The sequence below is a fragment of the Hyperolius riggenbachi genome, chromosome 9, assembly GCF_040937935.1.
Source record: "Hyperolius riggenbachi isolate aHypRig1 chromosome 9, aHypRig1.pri, whole genome shotgun sequence".
NCBI lineage: Eukaryota > Metazoa > Chordata > Amphibia > Anura > Hyperoliidae > Hyperolius > Hyperolius riggenbachi.
Genome location: NC_090654.1, coordinates 49,075,123 through 49,096,543, shown reverse-complemented (window position 1 = coordinate 49,096,543; position 21,421 = coordinate 49,075,123). Strand labels below are relative to the sequence as shown.

General features: G+C 44.0%; 1 protein-coding gene across 1 annotated transcript in view; it reads right to left on the bottom strand.

Moving 5' to 3' along the window:
• COL7A1 (collagen type VII alpha 1 chain) overlaps positions 1-21,421 on the bottom strand; it is a 331,680-nt gene that overhangs the window by 171,897 nt on the left and 138,362 nt on the right. Inside the window, exons 25-33 of the mRNA XM_068254821.1 lie at positions 19,737-19,865; positions 19,462-19,608; positions 18,167-18,303; positions 16,045-16,171; positions 14,353-14,496; positions 12,482-12,648; positions 10,239-10,265; positions 6,311-6,337; positions 1,614-1,658 (exon numbers count right to left, since the gene is read on the bottom strand). Coding sequence (XP_068110922.1) covers positions 1,614-1,658; positions 6,311-6,337; positions 10,239-10,265; positions 12,482-12,648; positions 14,353-14,496; positions 16,045-16,171; positions 18,167-18,303; positions 19,462-19,608; positions 19,737-19,865 — 950 coding nt within the window. The remainder of the gene's footprint in view (positions 1-1,613; positions 1,659-6,310; positions 6,338-10,238; positions 10,266-12,481; positions 12,649-14,352; positions 14,497-16,044; positions 16,172-18,166; positions 18,304-19,461; positions 19,609-19,736; positions 19,866-21,421) is intronic.

The following is a 21,421-nucleotide window of genomic DNA, read 5'->3' as shown; positions in this document are numbered from 1 at the left end:
CCAGTAAGAGGGCGCTGGACGCACACGCTCTATATGCGGAAGTGATGTCACTTCCGCATATCAGTGCGGCGTGCTAGGTCCTAGCGCCCGCACTACTGGTCGCCGCCTGTTCGAGGTCTGACGCGGCGGCGCCGGCGGCCAGAGGGAGGGAGAGAACGGCGGCCACAGGGGGAGAGCGCCCAGAAGGATCTAGGAAGCCGGTGATCGCGCTGGTCACCGGCTCCTAGCAGTGACATCCTTCTGCCTGGCGCCCCCCAATCAGGCACTTTCATCGGCGCCCCGTTCAGCAGAACCGGCTGAACGGGGCAAGAAACGGCCCTGGGGATATATATATATATATATATATACTGTAATAATGCCAAGTTGATGTCAATTTTTATGTAGCTGGATCGAATGCAGCTACTGTGGTTGATTGACCCATAGTCATAAATTAGCTGCATAAATTAGCATATAGTTTGCATCCAGTTGGAAATATTTGCTTCTCAGTGACCATCCCTAGATCCGGAAACCATAGAGTTGGCAGTGGACTGTTGCCATGGTTACACTGCAGTGAAATTCAAACTTCCTGGCAATTTAAAAAAAAACTATAGGTGCTAAATGGCAATTGAAATGAACAGGCCATGACTAACATTACATTGCAAAATGGAGTAGTATAGCAGTGTTGCTTGCAAATTTTTCATACCATTTTTGAACTTGAGAAAATATTTGCGAAAATACCTTTTTATTTTTGCAATATGGTCAAAGGAAACAAATTTTTCTTTTTAATGCAAAATTTTACAGCGAAAATCATTTATTTTAGGGCAAAAATTCACAAAAAAATTATAAATGTAGTACAAATACATTTTACATGATTTTTGCAAAAATGATTGCGAAAAGAATATCTGCATTTTTGCTCATCACTGCAGTGTAGTAATAGCAAATTTTATCAAAAGTGGAATTCTTTTCCTAATTAACTTTTCTATGCTAAAGGGCTCATTCACACTAGGGGCGGTTTCGGCCTTTTTTTCAAATGCAGGCGATTTTTAAAATCGCCCACAAATCGCATGTGCAATAAATCTCTATGAGAAGGTTCATATCAGTGCGGTTTGTGCGCTGTGCGTGCAGCAAAGCACTGCCTGGACCATTTTTGGAGCGATTTTGCCTCAATGGAATAGGAAAAACTTAAAGGTTCACAAAATCGCTTTGTGCCGCGATTGCATTCACGTTTTCAAGAATAAATACATTGTATTTATTCTTTTCCCGGGTCAAAGAATTCACTTCCTGACTTGCGTCAGGGAGTGGATTACAAAACCGCTCTGGAAAAGCGATTAGAAAAGCGCTTTTACCAGAAACGCTGCACGCAGTGGAGTGCCGGGAGGGGGAACAAAGCGCACAAAAACGCAAAACGCTTGCAATTGCGGTTTCGTTTTTTGGTTGGAATGAAGCCTAAAACAATATACTAAATCCCAAATACAGAATTTAAACTTAGCTGGCTTTTGCATACCAAACCCAAATTCCAAAAACAAATATTAAAAATATTTTTTCTGTAATGTAACTGACACAAAATAATAAAAGGTACTATTTTGGATATAGTGTATAGGTATAATATAAAATAGTATAAAAGGGACTCTTACTGGCTCTCCTTGAGGTCCTGCTAGTCCTGGGCGGCCCGGGCTCCCCTGTAAACAAGAATCAGAACGTATTTATAAACATCAATCAGAATATTCACAACAGGGTATCAAGAGACTAGACGCGTGGAGAACTTTACTGAGGCAAGTCACAAGTAACTATAGACGGAGCTGAGGAGACACCAGGATCTTGGTACTGTATGCGCTTTTATACTGGCATAACTTTGATGTGCTTGATGCCTACTCTCTGCATGGGAACTGTCCTCTCTGCATACAGTATCTATCGCTCCTATATACCTGCATATGAACTCTGTGCTGGAAACTTTGCAGCGTACCTCTGTGAGGAGCATTGTTAAATCTGCATAAACGTGCTACAATGCTTGAGTTTGGGGCTAACCACAGCTTTGCTTAGCTGGACACTTGCTTTGTATGCGATTAACTGCCTCCTGTGCTCTTATGGAGCGGTTGTGATTGTCCAATCCAGTTGACACTGATCTGTTACAATCAGGAACTGTATACTTGTCTCTGTATACAATCTGCAATCAATTGAGGAACTTTTCCCCGCAACTAATGTGTATATAAGCAGCCGTTCTATATAATAATGTAAAGAAAGAATTCTGAAGGGCACACCATCAATGCTGTGGTCTAAGGGCACTCAGAATATGCAGTAATAGCTCTATTGGAGAAGTCCACCTAGAAGAAATGGAGAGAAGGTTTCTAGAGAGGGGTTACCCCAAGCATGTTTTGACAAAAGCTAAGAAAAGAGCACTAGATCTCCATAGTGGAGCAATCACCAGGAGATCGGAAACAGGCATCCCTTTTGTCCACACTCATAATGTGGCCTCGGGGTGCATCAAACAAGCAGTCATCAAAAATCTGGATATTCTGCAAGCTGACAATGCCCTTGCGTCTTCAGTTAAGAGCAAACCTTTATTTGCATACAGATCGAGCCCAAGTTTGAGGAACTCCCTTGTACAAGCTGACCCTGTTAGCAAATACAGCAAGGACTTTATTTTTTCCAACAAGAAAGGGTGTTATAGGTGTGCAAATTGCAATGTTTGCAACTCCATAACAACAGGATCCACATTTCATCACCCCAGAAGTGGCAAGAAATACCAAATAAAGGAATATTACAACTGCAACACAGATTTCTGTGTGTACATGTTAAAGTGTCCATGTGGACTGGCCTATGTGGGCAAAACCACCTCTCCTTTCAAGGTGAGGTTCCAAAAACATCGAAGTGACATTAATGTTACATGGAGAGCATATGAGAAAAAAGAGAATCTTGATTACACTAAACCAGTGGCGGTCCATTTTATTGAAAATAAGCATGGAGCATGTCAACTTAGGGGACAGGTCATTGAACAGGTAAAGGCGCCCTTAAGGGGAGGTGACAGGGACATTAGATTACTCCAGAGAGAAGCCTTTTGGATCTATGAACTAGGTACAGTGCAGCCTGGAGGCTTAAACAAGAATAATCCACTGACTTGTTTCATTAAGGAACGATAGTAAGAAAGTAATGATGATTATTAACCTGTCATATCCTTAGAGGTCCATTGCCTTAGTGGTTGTTTCTTCCTTTTTTCACAGGATTTTATTTATCACATGAACACTCTGACTCTGATGTCTTGCCGTATATGTTTAATAACAATATGCTATGAGATGTTTGCATAATCATGTATAGTAACATATGCTTTTCTCTTTCTCTCTTTTTGTTGTTCTTTTAGCCTATGGGGATAATTCCATTGTCCATCATTTCCATGATTACGCCCTGATGGGTAAGTGTGCTGCAGCGTTTGCATGACAGCTACCTGGTAAGCACTATATTCTTTTATTGGGCAGGAACGTGGGCACGTGCCCATGTCTGCATCACGTGGTGTTGCTGTTTCCATTTGACATATGCGAATGCACGCACGCATAGAGAGGTTTAGTTTAACCTCCGTTGCGGCATACCATTTGCACTTCACAGGCCAATCACGAAACGCCCCGTGGGAAGATACACCCACCGGGGGCGTTACTGATGGCCATATATATCGTTGACATGGCAATGATTGTCTGCCATCCTGCGCACCTCAAGACACAATGGGCCAATAATGAGACGTTCCGTGGGATCACACACCCACTAGGGGCGTCTCTGACGGCCATGTGCATGAGTTGCATAGCAACGGAGGGATGCCATCAGGATGCGCTTGGTTGGCTGTCTAGCGCACGCCCCATGGGAGGATATACCCATTGGAGGCGGGACGAATGGCCGCGCACGATGTTGGCATGACGATGGCTGCACGTCAATAGGACGCGACTGGCCTCGTCATGTACTAATGACGCACACGCCCACTATCGGCGGAGCATGTAGTTCCGTCACGGTTGGGCGGAAGCAGATTGAAGGAACAAGCGGCGCACATCATTTGCCACGGACCCCTCCACCTATTGAAGGCGAGGGGCGGAGCCACCGGCAGTAGCGCGCGAGCACTACCAGCCTATCGGTCTGGTCAGTAACGGCTTGCATGGGCTGATGCTTTCAAATGCTGCAGCAATTATCCACTATTAGACAACGGGGCGTGACTGGAGGGATCCCCAGGGGGCATGAATAACAAGGTATAGTAATGTAGTGCATACTGACATACATTTTTTCTAAATGAAGTGTTTTGATTGCAGGTTATAATGGATTATGTATCAAGAACATATTGTAAACAATGGAGATGACATCACTGTTTAGCATCATTATGGGTGGGGTGCTGGGGGATTATGTCAGTATTTATGGTGGTTTGTATATGCATGTTGTTGTGACTACGCCTTGAAGAAGGGGGACCCTGCGAGGCCCCCGAAACAATTGTCGGTTTTTTGCACTGTATGCAACGTATGGCTCATTAAAAAGAGCTTGATTTAAAAAGAAAAGCGGTGTGCTGACACATTCTTCTACAGTTCTATATAATAATTCTTGGGGTATACCCTGACAGCATTACTTTGGCAGCCAGGTGTGAATGCATGTGCGCAAGTGTGAGTGAGTTGGTGGTATGGTCAATTCATTGTTGGGCCCTGTTTTATGCATCTATGTATGTATGTCTTTTTTATAATTGAGTTGAAATAATACATTTTGATATTTTTATAAAAATATATATATATATTCTATTTTTTGTTTGTTGCTTGGGGTATATACCTTGCTTAAAGGCCTCCTATACTTTTCCCATTTTCGGGCCATTCGTATCGTCGGGTCGTTAGTTGGGGACTACTTGTATTATCTGCCGGTGTGCACCAGCCCATAGAGATACATTAGCCACGCGGATGCTGATGCGGATCACATACAAAATCCGCTCGGTGTGCACCCGGCAAATATCGGCTCTCTGCTCCCAAAACCACCATCGTTTTGACGATCTGCTAGCGGTTTTGGTGTGCACTGGGCCAGAGACAGCTTGAAATAAGGTTTTACTGCAGGGAGGTTCAAAGGGTCATTATTTCTGCTTTGCTTAAATGACAGTGTGTGGTTTTAAAACTGCAAATGTGACAGTATGATGTTATAAAAAAAAAAGCTATATAACTGAAAATAAAAATATGAGACTCCTTTCTTTGCTGCTAACGCTCTATTTGTTATCCGTACTACACATAGAATTCATTATATAAGGTTTTTTCCACTTCTAGTTTGCTTTAAATAATGTTAGTACTGTACAGTGATATATAGGATTCTTTATTATTTTCATCAGCTTTAAGCCTTGCCTCCTTTATTAAATAAGCCCGTCAGTTTGTTCAGTCCTGTTACTATGGCTACTTTGGTTGGGTGTCACGCACTTTACCGCAGTCTGGATTAAATATTTATTTGCAAAATAAAATTCTAAGAGTTACAACAAAACATAACTGCCACATAATTTAAATAAAATCAGAATCTGACCAATGAAAACTGAATAAAAGGCCCAGCTTCAGGAAAAAAAGAGAGTTTTTTTTTAAAGTTTTGAATAGAGGGCAAAGAGGTTACAATTTCATCTGGGTTTATAGGGCGGTCTATGTCTCCATTTGGCAGAAATTCACGCAGTTTGTTCTCTCAACTGAAGTACTGTAGTTAATCTTAAAGAGGAACCGTAACCAAGGATTAAACTTCATCACAATCAGTTGCTGATACCCCTTTCCCATGAGAAACCTTTTCCTTATCATCAGAGGGGTCTGTATGGTTGATATTGTGGTGAAACCCCTCCCACAGCGTGATGTCAACGCTTCACAGCACTGAGGTACTGACATGACACTGTGGGAGCCTTGTTGCATTGTGGGAAAGAATAGCTGTTTCCAACTGCCAAAAATACATCATCTCTTTCCACTGACATCACCTGCCAGCAATAAAGATGTCAGCATGTGATAAATTTCTGCATGTAAATCAGGGAGGGGAAAGAGTTTACAATGGACAAACAATGACTAAATTAAGCACGTTTTTCCTTTACGTTATTTTCACTGGAATTCATCTTTAATAGCAGGGAAAGAGACAGCAACATATTAAGTATAAGATAGTGGAATTATTGTGAAGTTTTTTATTGCTGGCTTTTATCCACATCCATATCTTCAGGACCACTAGAACCATGGAGGGGAACTCTAACTATCAGAAACACACGGCAAAAAAAACCTAAAGCAGGTTCCAACTCCTTTCTGCATCACCCAAAACTCTTTGTAATTTTTTCCTGGAAATAAACTGAATGTGTTACAACATATGTCTTGGTACTTACCGGTTCTCCCCTTGGTCCTCTGTCGCCCTAAACAGGAAAGACACACAAATTATTGATGATGTGATTAAAACCTGCAACCTCCTGCTTTTTGACTGGTGAGGACACTGAGGCTGATTTACTAAGGAACTTTAATGCAATAGTTAACTTGATCCCAATCAGTAGCCAATACACCCCTTTCCCACAAGAAATCTTCACCTTTTCTTGAATAGATCATCAGGGATGTCTGTGTGGCTGATATTGAGGTGAAACCCCTCCCAAAGTGTAATGTCATTGCCATGGCCGTGACAGTTTCCCATCTATCAACCTCATTGCATTGTGGTAGATAATGGCTCTTGTCAACTGCCAAGTGCCAAGCAAGCAGCATCTCCCTCTGTGCATACAGTACAGGCCCGGATTTACCTCACAAGAGCCTATAGGCATAGATGTTCTGGCACCTTATACTTCACCCTCCATGAGCCTACAAACCCCCACCGAACTTCCCCACAAGCGTGCTGCCCAGTTGTCACTTCTCCCCTACTTCCAGTCATAGGTAGCTACAGGTGTCCCTTAGCATTCGGTAGAGTCCCTCAGAGTTTGAGCTACATTATTTTTTTTTGTCTTTACATCAAGTTTATTGTGGCCGGGTTTACCTAGAGGTGCCCCCAAGTATTAGGCAGCTGGAGGAACATCCGTATTATGTAGCTAGAGGTGCCCCTGACTGAAGGGAGATCTTGTCAGTATAATGCTGAGAGGTGGGTGAGTAGCCTCTCATTTACACTCTACTCAGGACTCTGCATTGGGAAGGAGGGAGGAACTTTGGAAGGGGAGTGAGCTGCCTTTCTATCATGAGGCGCCTGTAGGCACGTGCCGACAGTGCCCTTGGTAAATCCGGCCCTGATACAGTATATGTATATATAGAAAAAAAACAACCTCTTGGCCTGAGTAGGAAGATTTCCAAAGCATTTTTTGCAAAAAGTTGTTCACTTACAGGTAAAAAGTGTACTTCCTGTTTTGGCACAAGAACTACAAAATCACTAAACGCACACACTCCAAAATCGCTAGGCATCAATAGAGAATCACTAGACACATGCCATGAATCGCTACTGCAAATCACAACAAAAAGTGCTAAGCGTTTGTTATTACGCGTAGCGATTTTTGGTGTAAAATAGCCCTTATCCTGTACAGTGCCACAGAATATGTTGGTGCTTAGTAAATCAATAATAATAATATTCTAATTAATTAAAACACATACTATTAGGTTATTATTTCCATTAAATTATCCCTGGATTATGAAAGGGATATGAGCCAATAACTATAACAGGGATACTAAACTATGACTATTACAGGGATATTAGACTATAACTATGATGGAGATATTGCACAGTGAGCACATGGGTGTGGATTCACAAAGGTTACTTATTTTTCACCTTAACTGTGAGGGAAGGTTTGTGCTGAACATTAAAAAAAACCTGCACATACCTGGGGCTTCCTCCAGCTCCTGGCAGTCGATCGGTGCCCTCGTAGCAGCTCCTCTCCCTCCCGGCGTCCAGCGGTGAAGAAGCCGACTTTGCCAGGTCGGCTTCCGGGTCGGCTTCATGTGCGCTCCACGGCGGGGGGTCACATGGTGTAGGGACATCATCGGGTCTCTACTGCGCAGGCAGTAGAGACACGATGACGTCGCATACGCCACGTGAACCCCCGCCGTGGAGCGCACATGAAGCCGACCCGGAAGCCGACCTGGCAAAGTCGGCTTCTTCACCGCTGGACGCCGGGAGGGAGAGGAGCTGCTACGAGGGCACCAATCGACTGCCAGGAGCTGGAGGAAGCCCCAGGTAAGTGCAGGTTTTTTCTTATGTTCAGCAAGGATCTTCCCTTTAACTGTAAGGAGTGCTATTGCTTGAGATAAACAAATAAGGAGAGATAATTCATCAGATAAATAGATAAGGAGTGCTAAACCATGAGTTATGTCAAATAAGGAGAGCTAAACCATGAGTTAAGTTAGATAAGGAGAGGTAAATCATGAGTTAAGTCACTTAAGGAGAGATACATTGTGAGTTAATAAATGGAAGAAGAAAGGTGAGGTTCCGCTCGATGTTGCGAAAATATCAAAAATAACTTTATTAAATACTAATGACACAGCACAAGATACACCGACATGTTTCGGACACACACTGGTCCTTAATCATAGCATTGATCCAAAGTGAAACAGTGAGATTAAATACTCCACATACCACACCCTTTGTGCCCACCCCCAGCCAATCTAGAGAAACACCCTAAGGTGGTCTACAGGGCTGGGAGGGGTTATAAAATCAATTAAAAAGGATTACATAGCAGTCAAGAAAATCGTATAGAAATCGTATAGAAAACACACACAGCATAATATCGATACAATCTTGATTAGATGGAAAAATTGGGACAATACATAAATGAAGTATCTATTAAGAGCAAAGAGAGAAAATGTCATGGGTAAAAGAAAGGGAGGCAAATATATGTAATCGCATTACACGAGGCCGACACATCGCTTTGAGTAGGAATAGGGATGACCTTTTATCAACACATCATAGACTCCTTGAACATACTACCCGCCATGGTGAATTGACTTTTGTCACCACCTTTAGTGAGGAATTCAATCAGGTTGTTTCCTTAATTAAAAACCTTTTGCCTGTCTTACGCCTTGACCCACAAATAGATGAAGTAATTAGTAAGGGGGTCAGATTTGCCAGTAGACGGGCTCCCACTTTGGGTGGCCTTCTTTCCCCCAGTCTTTTTTCTACAAGGAATAGCAAACCGTGTTGGCTTACCACGGTGGGTTCATATAGATGTGGGTTACGTACTTGCAATTATTGTTCCTTGCATTCGGTTACTAAAATGGTCACCTCCTTCTCTAGTGGTAGAACCTACTACATGAAACAGTACATCAATTGTGGCACTAAATCTGTGGTGTATTTGGTGTCTTGTCTTGCATGTCAGCTTCAATACGTAGGTTGTACAACCCGACCTCTAAGAGAACGCATTGCTGAACATTACAGGGGCGCTGGCTGGCTGACAATGGAAATTTCCAATGTCGCCAAGCATTTTCGCCAAGTACACGCGTCTGATATGTCATCTTTTTCATTTCAGGCGGTCGAACGTATTGTAAAACCACCTAGAGGAGGTGATCTGCATAAGATCCTACTTACTCGAGAAGCCTACTGGATTTTTCAATTAGATACACGTATACCAAAAGGCTTGAACTCGAGATGGGATCTTAACCGTATTATGTAAGGTATTTTTTCTGATGCAATTACATATATTTGCCTCCCTTTCTTTTACCCATGACATTTTCTCTCTTTGCTCTTAATAGATACTTCATTTATGTATTGTCCCAATTTTTCCATCTAATCAAGATTGTATCGATATTATGCTGTGTGTGTTTTCTATACGATTTCTATACGATTTTCTTGACTGCTATGTAATCCTTTTTAATTGATTTTATAACCCCTCCCAGCCCTGTAGACCACCTTAGGGTGTTTCTCTAGATTGGCTGGGGGTGGGCACAAAGGGTGTGGTATGTGGAGTATTTAATCTCACTGTTTCACTTTGGATCAATGCTATGATTAAGGACCAGTGTGTGTCCGAAACATGTCGGTGTATCTTGTGCTGTGTCATTAGTATTTAATAAAGTTATTTTATTATATTTATTTTCGCAACATCGAGCGGAACCTCACCTTTCTTCTTCCATGGTCGGGGCATGAGTCGCCTGGTTCCAGCTCTGTTCCTCATGACAAGGTTTGAGCGGATGTCACTTTGAACATTTCTGTGTGAGTTAATAAATGTGGTGAGATAATTTAAGCTTTGTGAATCTGGCCCCTAGTGACATAAATCAATTAGCACACTCCTATAAAATTCTGCGAAAAATGTCAGAACTGTATAAATACAGAATAATAATAGTAATAATAATAGCTCTTACCGGTGGACATTGAACAGTGCAAGGTTGCTAAAAGAAACAAACAAAAAAGAAATCCGGTTTAGAAGCAGACACAGGTAAAAGCTTAACGCTGCTGTTATGCATGGTTCTAGGGTCACTAGACTAGACACACTGAGGCAATTCTGTCACCTAGCAGGCAGGGGTGCAGCTAGGCCGAGGCAAACCAAGTGGCAGCTTGGAGCCTCACCCACAGCAGAGGCCTCCCATGCTGCCAGAGCAGCCCTGCCTGTGACTTGTATGGCCACCGCTGCTTCCCCGTCACTCATACACAGATCTCAGATCAGTGGCATTGTGAACACTGATGGGGAGAGTGGCGCAGTGACCACAGAGTACACTTCAGATTTGAAAGTGAGGCCATTGCTATGGTAATTTCTTCCATTAGAAGTGTGCCACAGTTACTGTGCTCTGCTCTCCTCTCTTTTGGGCCACTGCTGATCCATCTGTAAGTGTTGGGGATGGGGAGGCAGCAGGAAGCTACAGACCGCCACTGACACCAGTGCCCTATAAGGGAAGGGGCAGGGACACCTTTGGTTACCTATACTGGGGGTGGCTATCTATGCTGGGGGAAAACCTGGGCTACTTATGGGGGGACACCTTGGCTACTTATACTGGGGGACAGTTTTGACTACCTATACTGGGGGTGGCTATCTGTACTGGAGGGTGGGGTGCACCTATCGCGACCTATACTGGATGGTTACCTATTCTATTTTGTCTTTTCAGTCAGTCTAGGGGGAAGGACAATGTGGTGACACCATCATTCTGTGCTCCACTCCACAAGTAAATAAGGGGCCTGATTTGCTAAAATCCTAGAAGGCTCACATTGGAAACATCATTCTACAGCAACAGGTATCTCACTACTAGAGCTTCCGATTTGGGACCTAAGTCCCGCGTATATAGCAGTGATATACCTGGTTACCTCTATATAAGACTAAACAGTCCAGCTATGAGATCCCCTATGTAGGGCCTGGCAGGAGGCAGCAGCAATCCTCCATGTCTATAATGACAGTCTCGGGAGATGTGGAATGATTTGTGCTGCAGTCTACACTTCACTGTTGTCCAAACTAGTAAGATTCACTGGTGGAGACAGAAGTGCAGGCTACCTAAAAAGTTATGTGTGGTGTGTTTATTTTTATTTATACAGGTACCAAAGAAAACCGATGCTTGGGGTGGGGGCACTGCTTAATTATGTTTGGAGGCACATCACCCAATTGTGCACTGTCTAATTGCCTTTTGGAGGACACACTGCCTAATGATGCTGTTTGTGGGGAAAACCTGACTGATTATGTTGCTTGGGGGGATATGCTGCTTAATCATGTTGTTTGGGAGATATGCTGCCTAATAATGTTGTTTGGGAGATATTCCTGCTTAATTATGATCTTAATTATGATAAAGATTGGAAGTGGGTATGATGAAAAACAGTACATATACTGTCTAATTATGTCTCACATGGCTGTTTGTACAGCGGTTAGGGCCTAATTTTTACTTTAAGAAGACGTCTGTATTGAAACTTTAGTTGAGGAAGGGGTGGGGGTTGGTAAGAACAACCTGAAACATGTATTCCCTGACTTTAAAACTAAAACTAAATATTTGTATTGCTAGTGTGTCCCCACTGCAAAGATTTCATATTGTCCTCCTCTTTCTGACTCTATTAAATGATCTTGTTTGTGACTAGCTGGTTGTGATCACATTATTGTCATTTCCATTTCCTGTTTTATCCTACATGTTTTTATCTTATTACAGTTGGGAAACTGATCATCTCTAGTGGTTTGTAGTCTATTAATATTACATAAATGGAATGATTTTTTTTCCACTAGCTCTAGATGAGACGTTCAGTTGGTTCTACAGAATACCCAATCAGCTCAGGGTGACCCAGAATCTGTGTTCCACAGACAAAAATGATCTTAGTGGCTGAGCCTCTTGTACTCTCTATAGCCACAAAATGAGACATGTAAGAGAGCGTGGCTTCCTGTAAGTCAGTGTTTCTCAAACTCTTGTGACTCCCCAATGGTGCATGGTTTGCCGACAACTTCACTTATGTACAGGTGGGGTAATTATTGTCTCAGCTAGGTGGATTCCATGTAGAGGATACACTAATTACCCCACTTGTGCATAGGGGAGTTTGTCTGCAAAACATGCACCATTGGGGAGTCACAAGGGCAGGTTTGAGAAACACTGCCGTAAGTGGTTTTAGTTTAAATATGCCCTGCAGGGATTTCGTTTCTTACTTCCGCTTGTGAGATGGAACAAATGGCTTCTGATAGTGGATCCACCAGACTGTCTAAGTTTGCTGCATCAGCTGAATAAAAGACATTCCGAGCGTCCTGGCCAGTGACGATTCTACGAAGCTGTTCCCGGTCGGCTCCATTGGTTCCCACCGCCAGCAAACGAATCCCTGAGAAGTGAGAATAAAGAGTCATGGGAGTGACCTGGCACTATAGTTCACTTGCTATAAAAGAATGCTTCTGATATTTGGGATTGTGGTGTTCTGGCCTGTAGATGTGTTCTGGCCTGTAGATGTCACTATACTGTTTGTTTAATGCAAAAGATTATCTATACTGTTGTGGGTTGTTGGTTCCTGTCCAGCCCTGGCTCAAGGCATGCAGAGAAGACACTGTGTGTGTGTAGAGCATTGTGGAATCCTGTAAATAAACATTGTTTCCGCTATCCTGCCTCCATAAACATAACAGGGATATGAGCCAATTCTCCTAAATTGGACACACTAAGGAGAAATGAGAGCTCACTGTAGCTCATGCAACATGGTCTAATTAGTCCTCTTACCCGGCAGCAAGGCCAGATTTATACCTTTTCTGTCCCTAGGCCAACTTTCTTGTACAGACAGCAACCTGTGCAGCCCCCTCTTCCATCACTAAAATGAAGTACAGCAGCCCCCTTCAGTTATATACAGATCTATTGTGCAGCCGCTCCCCTTTTCTATGTGTTCCTCCCATTTGCAGCCTCTTCTTCCATTTGTAGCAATCCCTCTTCCACGTCCAGCCTCCCCTTGGCCAGCTGCCGCCCAAGGCCCACGGCTTGGTGGCCTTCCCTGAAAACTGGCCCTGACTAGCAGCACTATAATCCCTTGTTCAAATCCTGCCCAGGACACCATTTGCATGCAGTTTGCTTGTTCTTATAGGTTACTCCCACAAACCAATCATACAGTATACCAAAAGATTATTTGCATCCAAACAAAACCTAGCCCAAGGTTGAGATAGGACCATTATTATGAGCCCTAGGCTCTCAGCACAGCCATTGGTGATGATATACTTTTATTCGATGTTCTCTGTAAAGCACTGTAGAGGAGAAGTGTAACTACAGGGGATCAAGCCCCAGCAACCACAGTGGGGCTCAGAGCTGTGAGGAGGATCCCAACGTCTAACCTTCCCTTCCTCCAATAAAGGGGCCCATCTTTCAGATCAGGTGTTTTTGTGGCTACCCTTGTTATGGTTATAAAGATTATGATAATTGCCACCCTTGTTTTATGATCCTTGCAAGGTGGACCCCCAGGCTGTGAGGGTCACCAAGGGTAGTCAAGTGAAAGGGTATAAACATTGGGGTGTCTTTCAAAATGTTGCTACGGGGAGGGGCATACTTTGCTGCGGAGAATGTGTCAGTAAAAATAATAGTGCAATAAAAATAATTAAAATACCATCTTTCCTCTGACCCCCCAATCCCCCTACCTTTTTTTTTTTACAGTATTGTCATTCTTAACTACTGCTGCCAAAAATCATTAATAGGGGCTATGGGAGATCCGAATTCCTGTCTGAGATATCATGTTCACTGTCAGATAAACAGCTAATGGTAGCATTAAGTGGACTATGATCTTTCAGTGGTCACATCCGTACTAAATTTGTGTGTAGGAAACAGATTTTCTATACTCTCAAAGAATTTGAAGATGGCACAATGTACCCCATATTTGTTTTTCTTATTTCGTACAGTGCTACAGAATATTTTGGCGCTTTATAAATCAATAATAATAATAATTATATTTTCCAGTATGATGTGTTCAATGTTTTTAATGCAGATTGGAGATTTTCTTTAAAACAAAACAGGAGAAGAAAAGTAAAGATCTGAGCCTGTGGCAACACAAAATATGTACCGGTAGCCCTCATGGCGTTTGCAGCCTGCAGCACGTCATCTGAGGACGGCCCATCTGCCAATAGTACCAAAACACCGGGAACATTCTGTCTTCTTCCGTAAACTGCCGAAAGTAAATAATTCTTTGAAAAGTCTATGGCTCCACCTGGCAAAAAGAAGAAAAGAATTAAATGTTGCAGATGTATCTCACCTATGGTTGTCACCGAGCCGGTATTTGACTGGCACGGCCAGTATTTCATCTCAAAAGCCACTCATTCCATGCGAGTATGTGTCTGAGAACCTACATACAAGGTGGAAAAACACAAATAGCCTAAAAAGATAAGCAGTATGTACAGTAGTAGTGTTATACATTACTTGGCCAAAAACCATGGGTTGTTTTTTTCAAGCCAGGTACTACAATAAACATACAGTCATGCAATTTTTGAAGACTGCGAGTAAGTTCAGAATAGGGATGGTCAGAAATGTCGATTTCCAATTCCACTGAAATTCTGATTTCCGCAAATGCTGATTTCCGTTACCGCGATATACTGATGGTAATGCGATTTCCGATTTTTTGATCAGAGTTCTACACTGCAGCATACTGAATAAACTACAATGAAATTCAATGCTGCTATGCTAATACACTTATCCAATGGAATTTCCGCGGTACAATTTCCAATCTCTGATTAGCTTATTCATTCCAAATGCTCTGATTGGCCTAAAATTACCAACTAGCTGTATTTCAGATTTCAATGAAAATCCGATCACCGCACTAAGATTTCCGAATTCCGATCTGAGATGCAGAAATCTCATTTCTGCAGAATGTGAATGAGCATCCCTACTTCAGAACAAGAATGGTTAAATATGGCATGATGAACTAGGTTCCTATGTCCGATGCACACAAACTAACATGCCAAGTCCTTGAACATGCCAAGTCCCATAGGCAAACGCAGGGGGGTTACAGTTGCCCAGAATCCCCCCTCAGACCAGGGCCAGTGCAGTGTCTGAGGACAGGCACAAGATGAAACACCAGAATATCTGCAGGTATCCTGCAGCTCACAGGACTGCCCCCTTTATTTCCCTGCTACAGTTGACTTTGGATGGAGCAGCAGCGTGTGTACAGAGCATGGGGCAGCTCTGGGGAAGTTAACAGAGTCAGGTATCAGCACAGCCCTGTGCCCTGCTCACTTTCCCCTTCATTAGCAATGTTGGCTGTCCTCATTATTATCTTTATCCAAACTTCTCCTGATCTATCCCATTGTCGGTCGGTCAGTCAGACGGGAAATTGCATTATGTGTACCCAGCATGATATCCTACCATATTATCATACTGTATTGTGCGGGCTGAGGGAGACCTATCTGGAATCCCCCCCTTAAAAATCCTGGGTTTGCCCCTGAAGTCCGTTAACATGCCAAGTCTTGGATGGAGCAGTGTAAAGATCTCCACTTTTGGAATGTGTTCTGTTGCGTGATTAATTTTGCTTGTCCCTCTAGCAGTCTGATAGACAAACTTGGCTTGATGGATGTCAGAAGATCGATACCTGCTTTCCTGTGCAGTACCAACTGTAAAGTTTGGCAGTGGAAAACAATGATCTGCGGCTTTCATGGTTTGGCTAAGCTTGTTTATTTCAGGAAAGGGAACTTTTAACGCTACTCCATAGAATGGCCTTATAGTATTTCCAGAAATTCTTCACCTGTATCAGAAAACCTCTTACCTATAGCAGTTCCACTTGGATCAGTAAAAGGAATGCTCTGGATTTGTTGCTGAACGGTTCTGAGATCACTGGAGCGGTTCAGTAGGATGGAAGGCCGCTGACGGAAGCTGTAAGAGCCCACAGATACCTAGGAAAATGAGAGCAGGTGAAATCAGAACTGCTTCATGAAAGACAAGAGCAGTAGTCATATACACAGAGTTAGAGACACCCCTTATTTGAAAGTAAACTAGTCCAACAGTGACATAGAGTGACATAACAATGCAGAGTTGCTTACACTCAACTTCGGACAACGTAATTGTCAAGGACAGGGATGTCAAACCGATCCTACGAGGGCCGAGGTCCTCACACATTTCTGACACAGCTCAAATGAATTGATGGGTCTGAATCAGGAAAGGTGTGGTCCATCAGGTAGAACACATTCATCTCTTTCTCAGTCCATCCTAAACACTGGCATGGATCTGGCCCTCCAGGCCTGGAGTTCGACACATGTGGTCAAGGAAGTTAATGTAAAAATAGGTAAGATGAAAGATGTAAGTGACTTTGAACTAAGGACAGGGCCGGCCCTAGACTTTTTGCCGCCTGAGGCAAATTTTGAAAAAATTATTGCTGAAGCCGCCCCCCCCCCCCCCCCGCCGCCGCCGAGCTGAAGGGGTAGCGGGCAGGGCGGGGGTATTGGGCCTAGCGGCGGGGAGGGGGGTCGGACCCCCCCCTCCCTCGCCTGGGTCCCCCGTCCTCCGCTCCCCTCCAGCCTTAAATACATCAGAAGCGCAACTCGTAAGAGGCAGTGGGCGGGGAGGACTCACCTCTTCCTCGCTCGATCCAGCGTGCGCTCCACTGACGTCCCTTCCTGCAGCGCCGTCCATTTACAATACAGTGGGCGGCGTTGCAGGAAGTGACGTCAGTGGAGCGCACGCTGGATCGAGGAAGAGGTGAGTCCTCCCCGCCCACTGCCTCTTACGAGTTGCGCTTCTGATGTATTTAAGGCTGGAGGGGAGCGGAGGACGGGGGACCCAGGCGAGGGAGGGGGGGTCCGACCCCCCTCCCCGCTGCTAGGCCTAATACCCCCGTCCTGCCCGCTACCCCTCCAGCTTGGCGGCCGGCTCCCCGCACCCATCGACGGGCAGATGCCGCCCCTAGAAATTTGCCGCCTGAGGCAAAAGTTTCACCCCGCCTCATGAGCGGGCCGGCCCTGACTAAGGATGATCGTCGGTGCAAGAAGAGCTGGTGGATTTTCTCACCTAACAGTATCTCGAGTGTTTATAGAGTGGCAGTTGAAAAACAAAAACTTCAAGTAAAAAAGACTATTCTGGTCTGCAGCAACAGAAGGGCAACAACATGACAAATTACAGCTGAATTCAATGCAGGTGCATCAAAAAGCATATCCCAATGCACAACAAGACTGACTTTGCAAAGGATGGGCTTTAGCAGCAGGAGGTCATCAAGAGTGCCTTTGGTATCACAGAAAAATAGGAAAAGACGCCTGTTGTAGGCCCTTGCCACCGTGCTTGATCTGTCTCACATTGGTTTGAGGAACATCAATCAGAGTTCAACCTGCTTCCATGGCCAGCTTAGTCCTCAGACCTCAATCCTATTGAGCATTTGTGGGACAAATTTGAAAGATCACTTCGAAGCTTGGAAACACCACCATCAAATCGGATCTAACTCAGAGCTGCCATTATGTCATCATGGGCCAACATTCCTCAGAAAAGGTATCAGCATCTTGTTGAGTCCATGCCAAGAAGAATATCGGCTGTGATCAGAGCTAAAGGTGGACCAAATCATTATTTGGGGGTGTCTTTAATTTTTGGCAACTCAGTGTAGTATATATAAATTGAAAACTTCTAGAAGATGAAGTTGCTTAACGCTTTGGCTAAGCACCTAGCTTATCAGGGCCTGAGCCCACTGATGCAGTTGTATCCGCTTCTGTCTGCTTTCCAGCATCTCTAACATTGATGTTTAACTGAAAAGCAGACACACCTGCATCAGTGGGCTCAGGCCCTTAGGCTCTAATACCGCGTGACTTGTTCTACATAAAACTACACAAGCTCCATACATGAATAGAACACGACAAATGTTATGTTACGCTTTGGGTAAACTTGCAAAATGTCATCTATCTAATTACCTGGGTAGCATTTTGTGCCAACGGTCCTACCGAGGAGACCATCCGTGACAGGAACCTCTTCCAGGGCTCTTCGTTGTACTGGTTGTCCAGCGTGGTATGCACCAAGAAGACAATGTCCGTTCTGCCAGAACCACATACTGGACAATAATGGGATATTAGTAAAAATGCATCAATTTCACTTGTTACAACATTGCAATACATAAACCAACATAATATACTGCCTAGCCCCAGGTAAAAGTTTATTTTAGTCTTTAGCATTGCAGAAAGGAGTGTGAACTTGTTCTGTGCCTGTAAACCTTTCTGTGACCCTCGGGACAGGGGTGGGAAGCTACACCCCACTTCCTGTTCCTGGCACTACCACGATTCCTGGTGGTACCAGAGGCAGGGAATAAATTAAGGTTTTATCTGTTGCTGTCTTTGTTGAAGTTGTAGAGATATGTAACCACTTCCTGTTAGGACAGGAAATTAGGAATGTTACCCTAGATAAGGGCACAGACAGCAAAAAAAAGTCAAAACAGGAGTTCTAATCCATCTCTATACCACTTGTTTAAAAATCTATATTGGTCAATAAATTTGACTATACTAGTTAAAAGACCATTTACCAATACTTCAAGAATACATTAAAGTGGAATGAAACCTAACATTTCTTCTTTGCTCTAAAATATTATTTACAGCATATTGATGGGTGGTGAATATCCGCATACGCCCCTTGTACATGGTTATGTGAAGTTCTGCCCAATGATCTACAGTGCCAATTAACCGCTATAGAGAATTGGCACCGTTAATGTCCACATGGCAAGGAAAGGTGTGCAGGGTGATACTGTTAAGAGTAAAATATTGGTAATTTTAAGTACCAATATTTTACAATGCATTACCCAGCGCCTATTGTAAACTTAACCCTCTGCTCTAAGTGCATAACCTTAACCCAAACACCCCTCCCCCACCTAATGCATAACCTTAACTTAATCCCTCCCCCCAGTAAGTGAATCGGACTCCCAAATAACCGATAGTTGTAGCTGATCGTCTACAATCAGCTACAACCACATTCTATGTAGTAGCCGATTGCTGACTAGCTGCATTGGGCGCCCAGGTGGTCACCGACAATTAACACTGGCGTCTAATAAATGCTGGCCGTTTGCGGTGCTCAATTGACCTGATCCCAACTCTATGTCCACAACTCCACATGGCAAGAAAGGGGAGGCTGGGCAGCTATTCATACACGTGCAGAAAATAACAAGAGACAGAAAAGGTGGGTGCACTTTAACACATAAACGGCAAAGAGAAAACAAACTCACAAGTGTTTTCAAAGGTTGTGACAGGTTCACTTTCCCGGCTGCCAGCAATGGAAGTTACACGGAACTGATACCGAGCACCAGCTATCAGATTATCGATGTCATAGAATCGAGCGTCTCCAGGCACCAAGCGACTTGTTTCTGCACCACCTTTAGGAAATAATAAGGGAATATACAGATAAATACAGGTTTATCTTATATATGAGTCTGTACAGTGCAGGGAATGAGGAGGATCCTGAAATAAAGAATATTTCACTTTGAAGAAAAAAGCTTCTTACCATCTACCCGTCTCCAGTAAATTCGATAGCCGGAACTTCCAGGAACTCCTGACCAAGACAGCCTGAGACGTTGGCGCGCCAAGTCAATCACACGCAGGTCTCGTACGGGATTCGGAGTAGGGATGTCCGCTGGTGCAGACAGAACTTACAGTTAAAAGTTTTAAGATTTAAATCTGGAAAACCCAAACTCTTCTTGCACCATTGACATCGATTCTAACACCATTACCAATGTTTCTAACACCATTAGCAATGACTATGGATAATGACTCTCAAAACCATGAGCAATGACTATCACATCATTACCAATGACTCATCATCAGAGGTGTTGCTAGGATCTTAAGAGATCCAGGGCACTGTTGGGCACTCCAGCCAAAAATAGGTGTGGCCACACACCAGAATATGGGTGTGGTCATTGGTGGAGCCAAATTTACTTGACGTTAACAGCAGTCTAATTAGGCCTGCCCAGCAAAATGTTGGATGAAGCTCCCCTCTCTATTAATATATATATAAAAAATGCATGCTGGGGGCTTGATTCACTAAAGGGTGCTAACCTAGTTAGCATGCCTAAAAGCTATGAGGTGCAAACTAGGGTGCTAAGTAGTTTGCACGTCTAAAGCTGTTGCTGATCGCGTGCAAAGTTTAGCGCTGTGTGGTGAGCGCAAAATCTTGCACCGGTGCACACTCGATACATCGCACCATTTGCGTGCTAAGCTTAGCATGCGAATGGTGCGATGTTTTGCGCACACCGCGCACCGCTTAAACTTTGCGCACGTATTAGCATGTGTAAAGTGCCTTTGCACTAGCTAAGGGGCTTTTCACTGGAGTGCTAACACTTAGTACCGTTTAGTGAATCAAGCCCCGGGTGTTGTGTGGTGCCATGCTGGCTACTATAGTGCCTCCATGGGGTGTTCTAGATGCTGTGGTGCCTCTATGGGGCATGCTGGGTGTTGTGGTGACATGCTGAAAGCTGTGGAGCATCCATAGGGAGCATGCATCGTTGTGTGTCTTCACTGTTCCTCCCCCTGACCCCCCTCCCAGCAGAGTAGCACAGCGGGAGGAACTACTCATCTCCTCCATCCACTCTTCAAGTCTGGAGAGGTCCTCTCTAGCTGCCGATTCTCCCCCTAGCATCCGAGAATCAGACGCTAGGAGCTCTAGCATCTGATTCCACACTAAGGCGAGAAGCACAGAATCTGGAGACCAAGCAGCCGGAGATGAGTGCTACTGCCTGCTGCCTGACTTTCCCTGGGGGACATCCGGGGAACGTGCCACTGATCTTTGGGGCTACCAACACCCCTGCTCATCATTACCAATGGCTCTCACATCATTACTAATGACTCACATCATTACCAATGACTCTCAGATCATTACCAACGATTTTCACACTATCACAAATGATTCTTGCACCATAAGCAATGACTCTCACACCATCAGCAATGACTCTCACACCATCAGCAATGACTCTCACATCAGCAGCAATGACTCCACTACCAGTGACTCTCACATCATCACAAATGATGGTCACGCCATCAGTAATGACTCTCACACTATCACCAATTACTCTCACACCATCAGTAATGACTCTCACACCATCAGCAATGCCTCTCACATCATCAGTAATGACTCTCAAACCATCAACAATGCCTCTCAAACCACTACCAATGACTCGTATAGCATCAGCAATG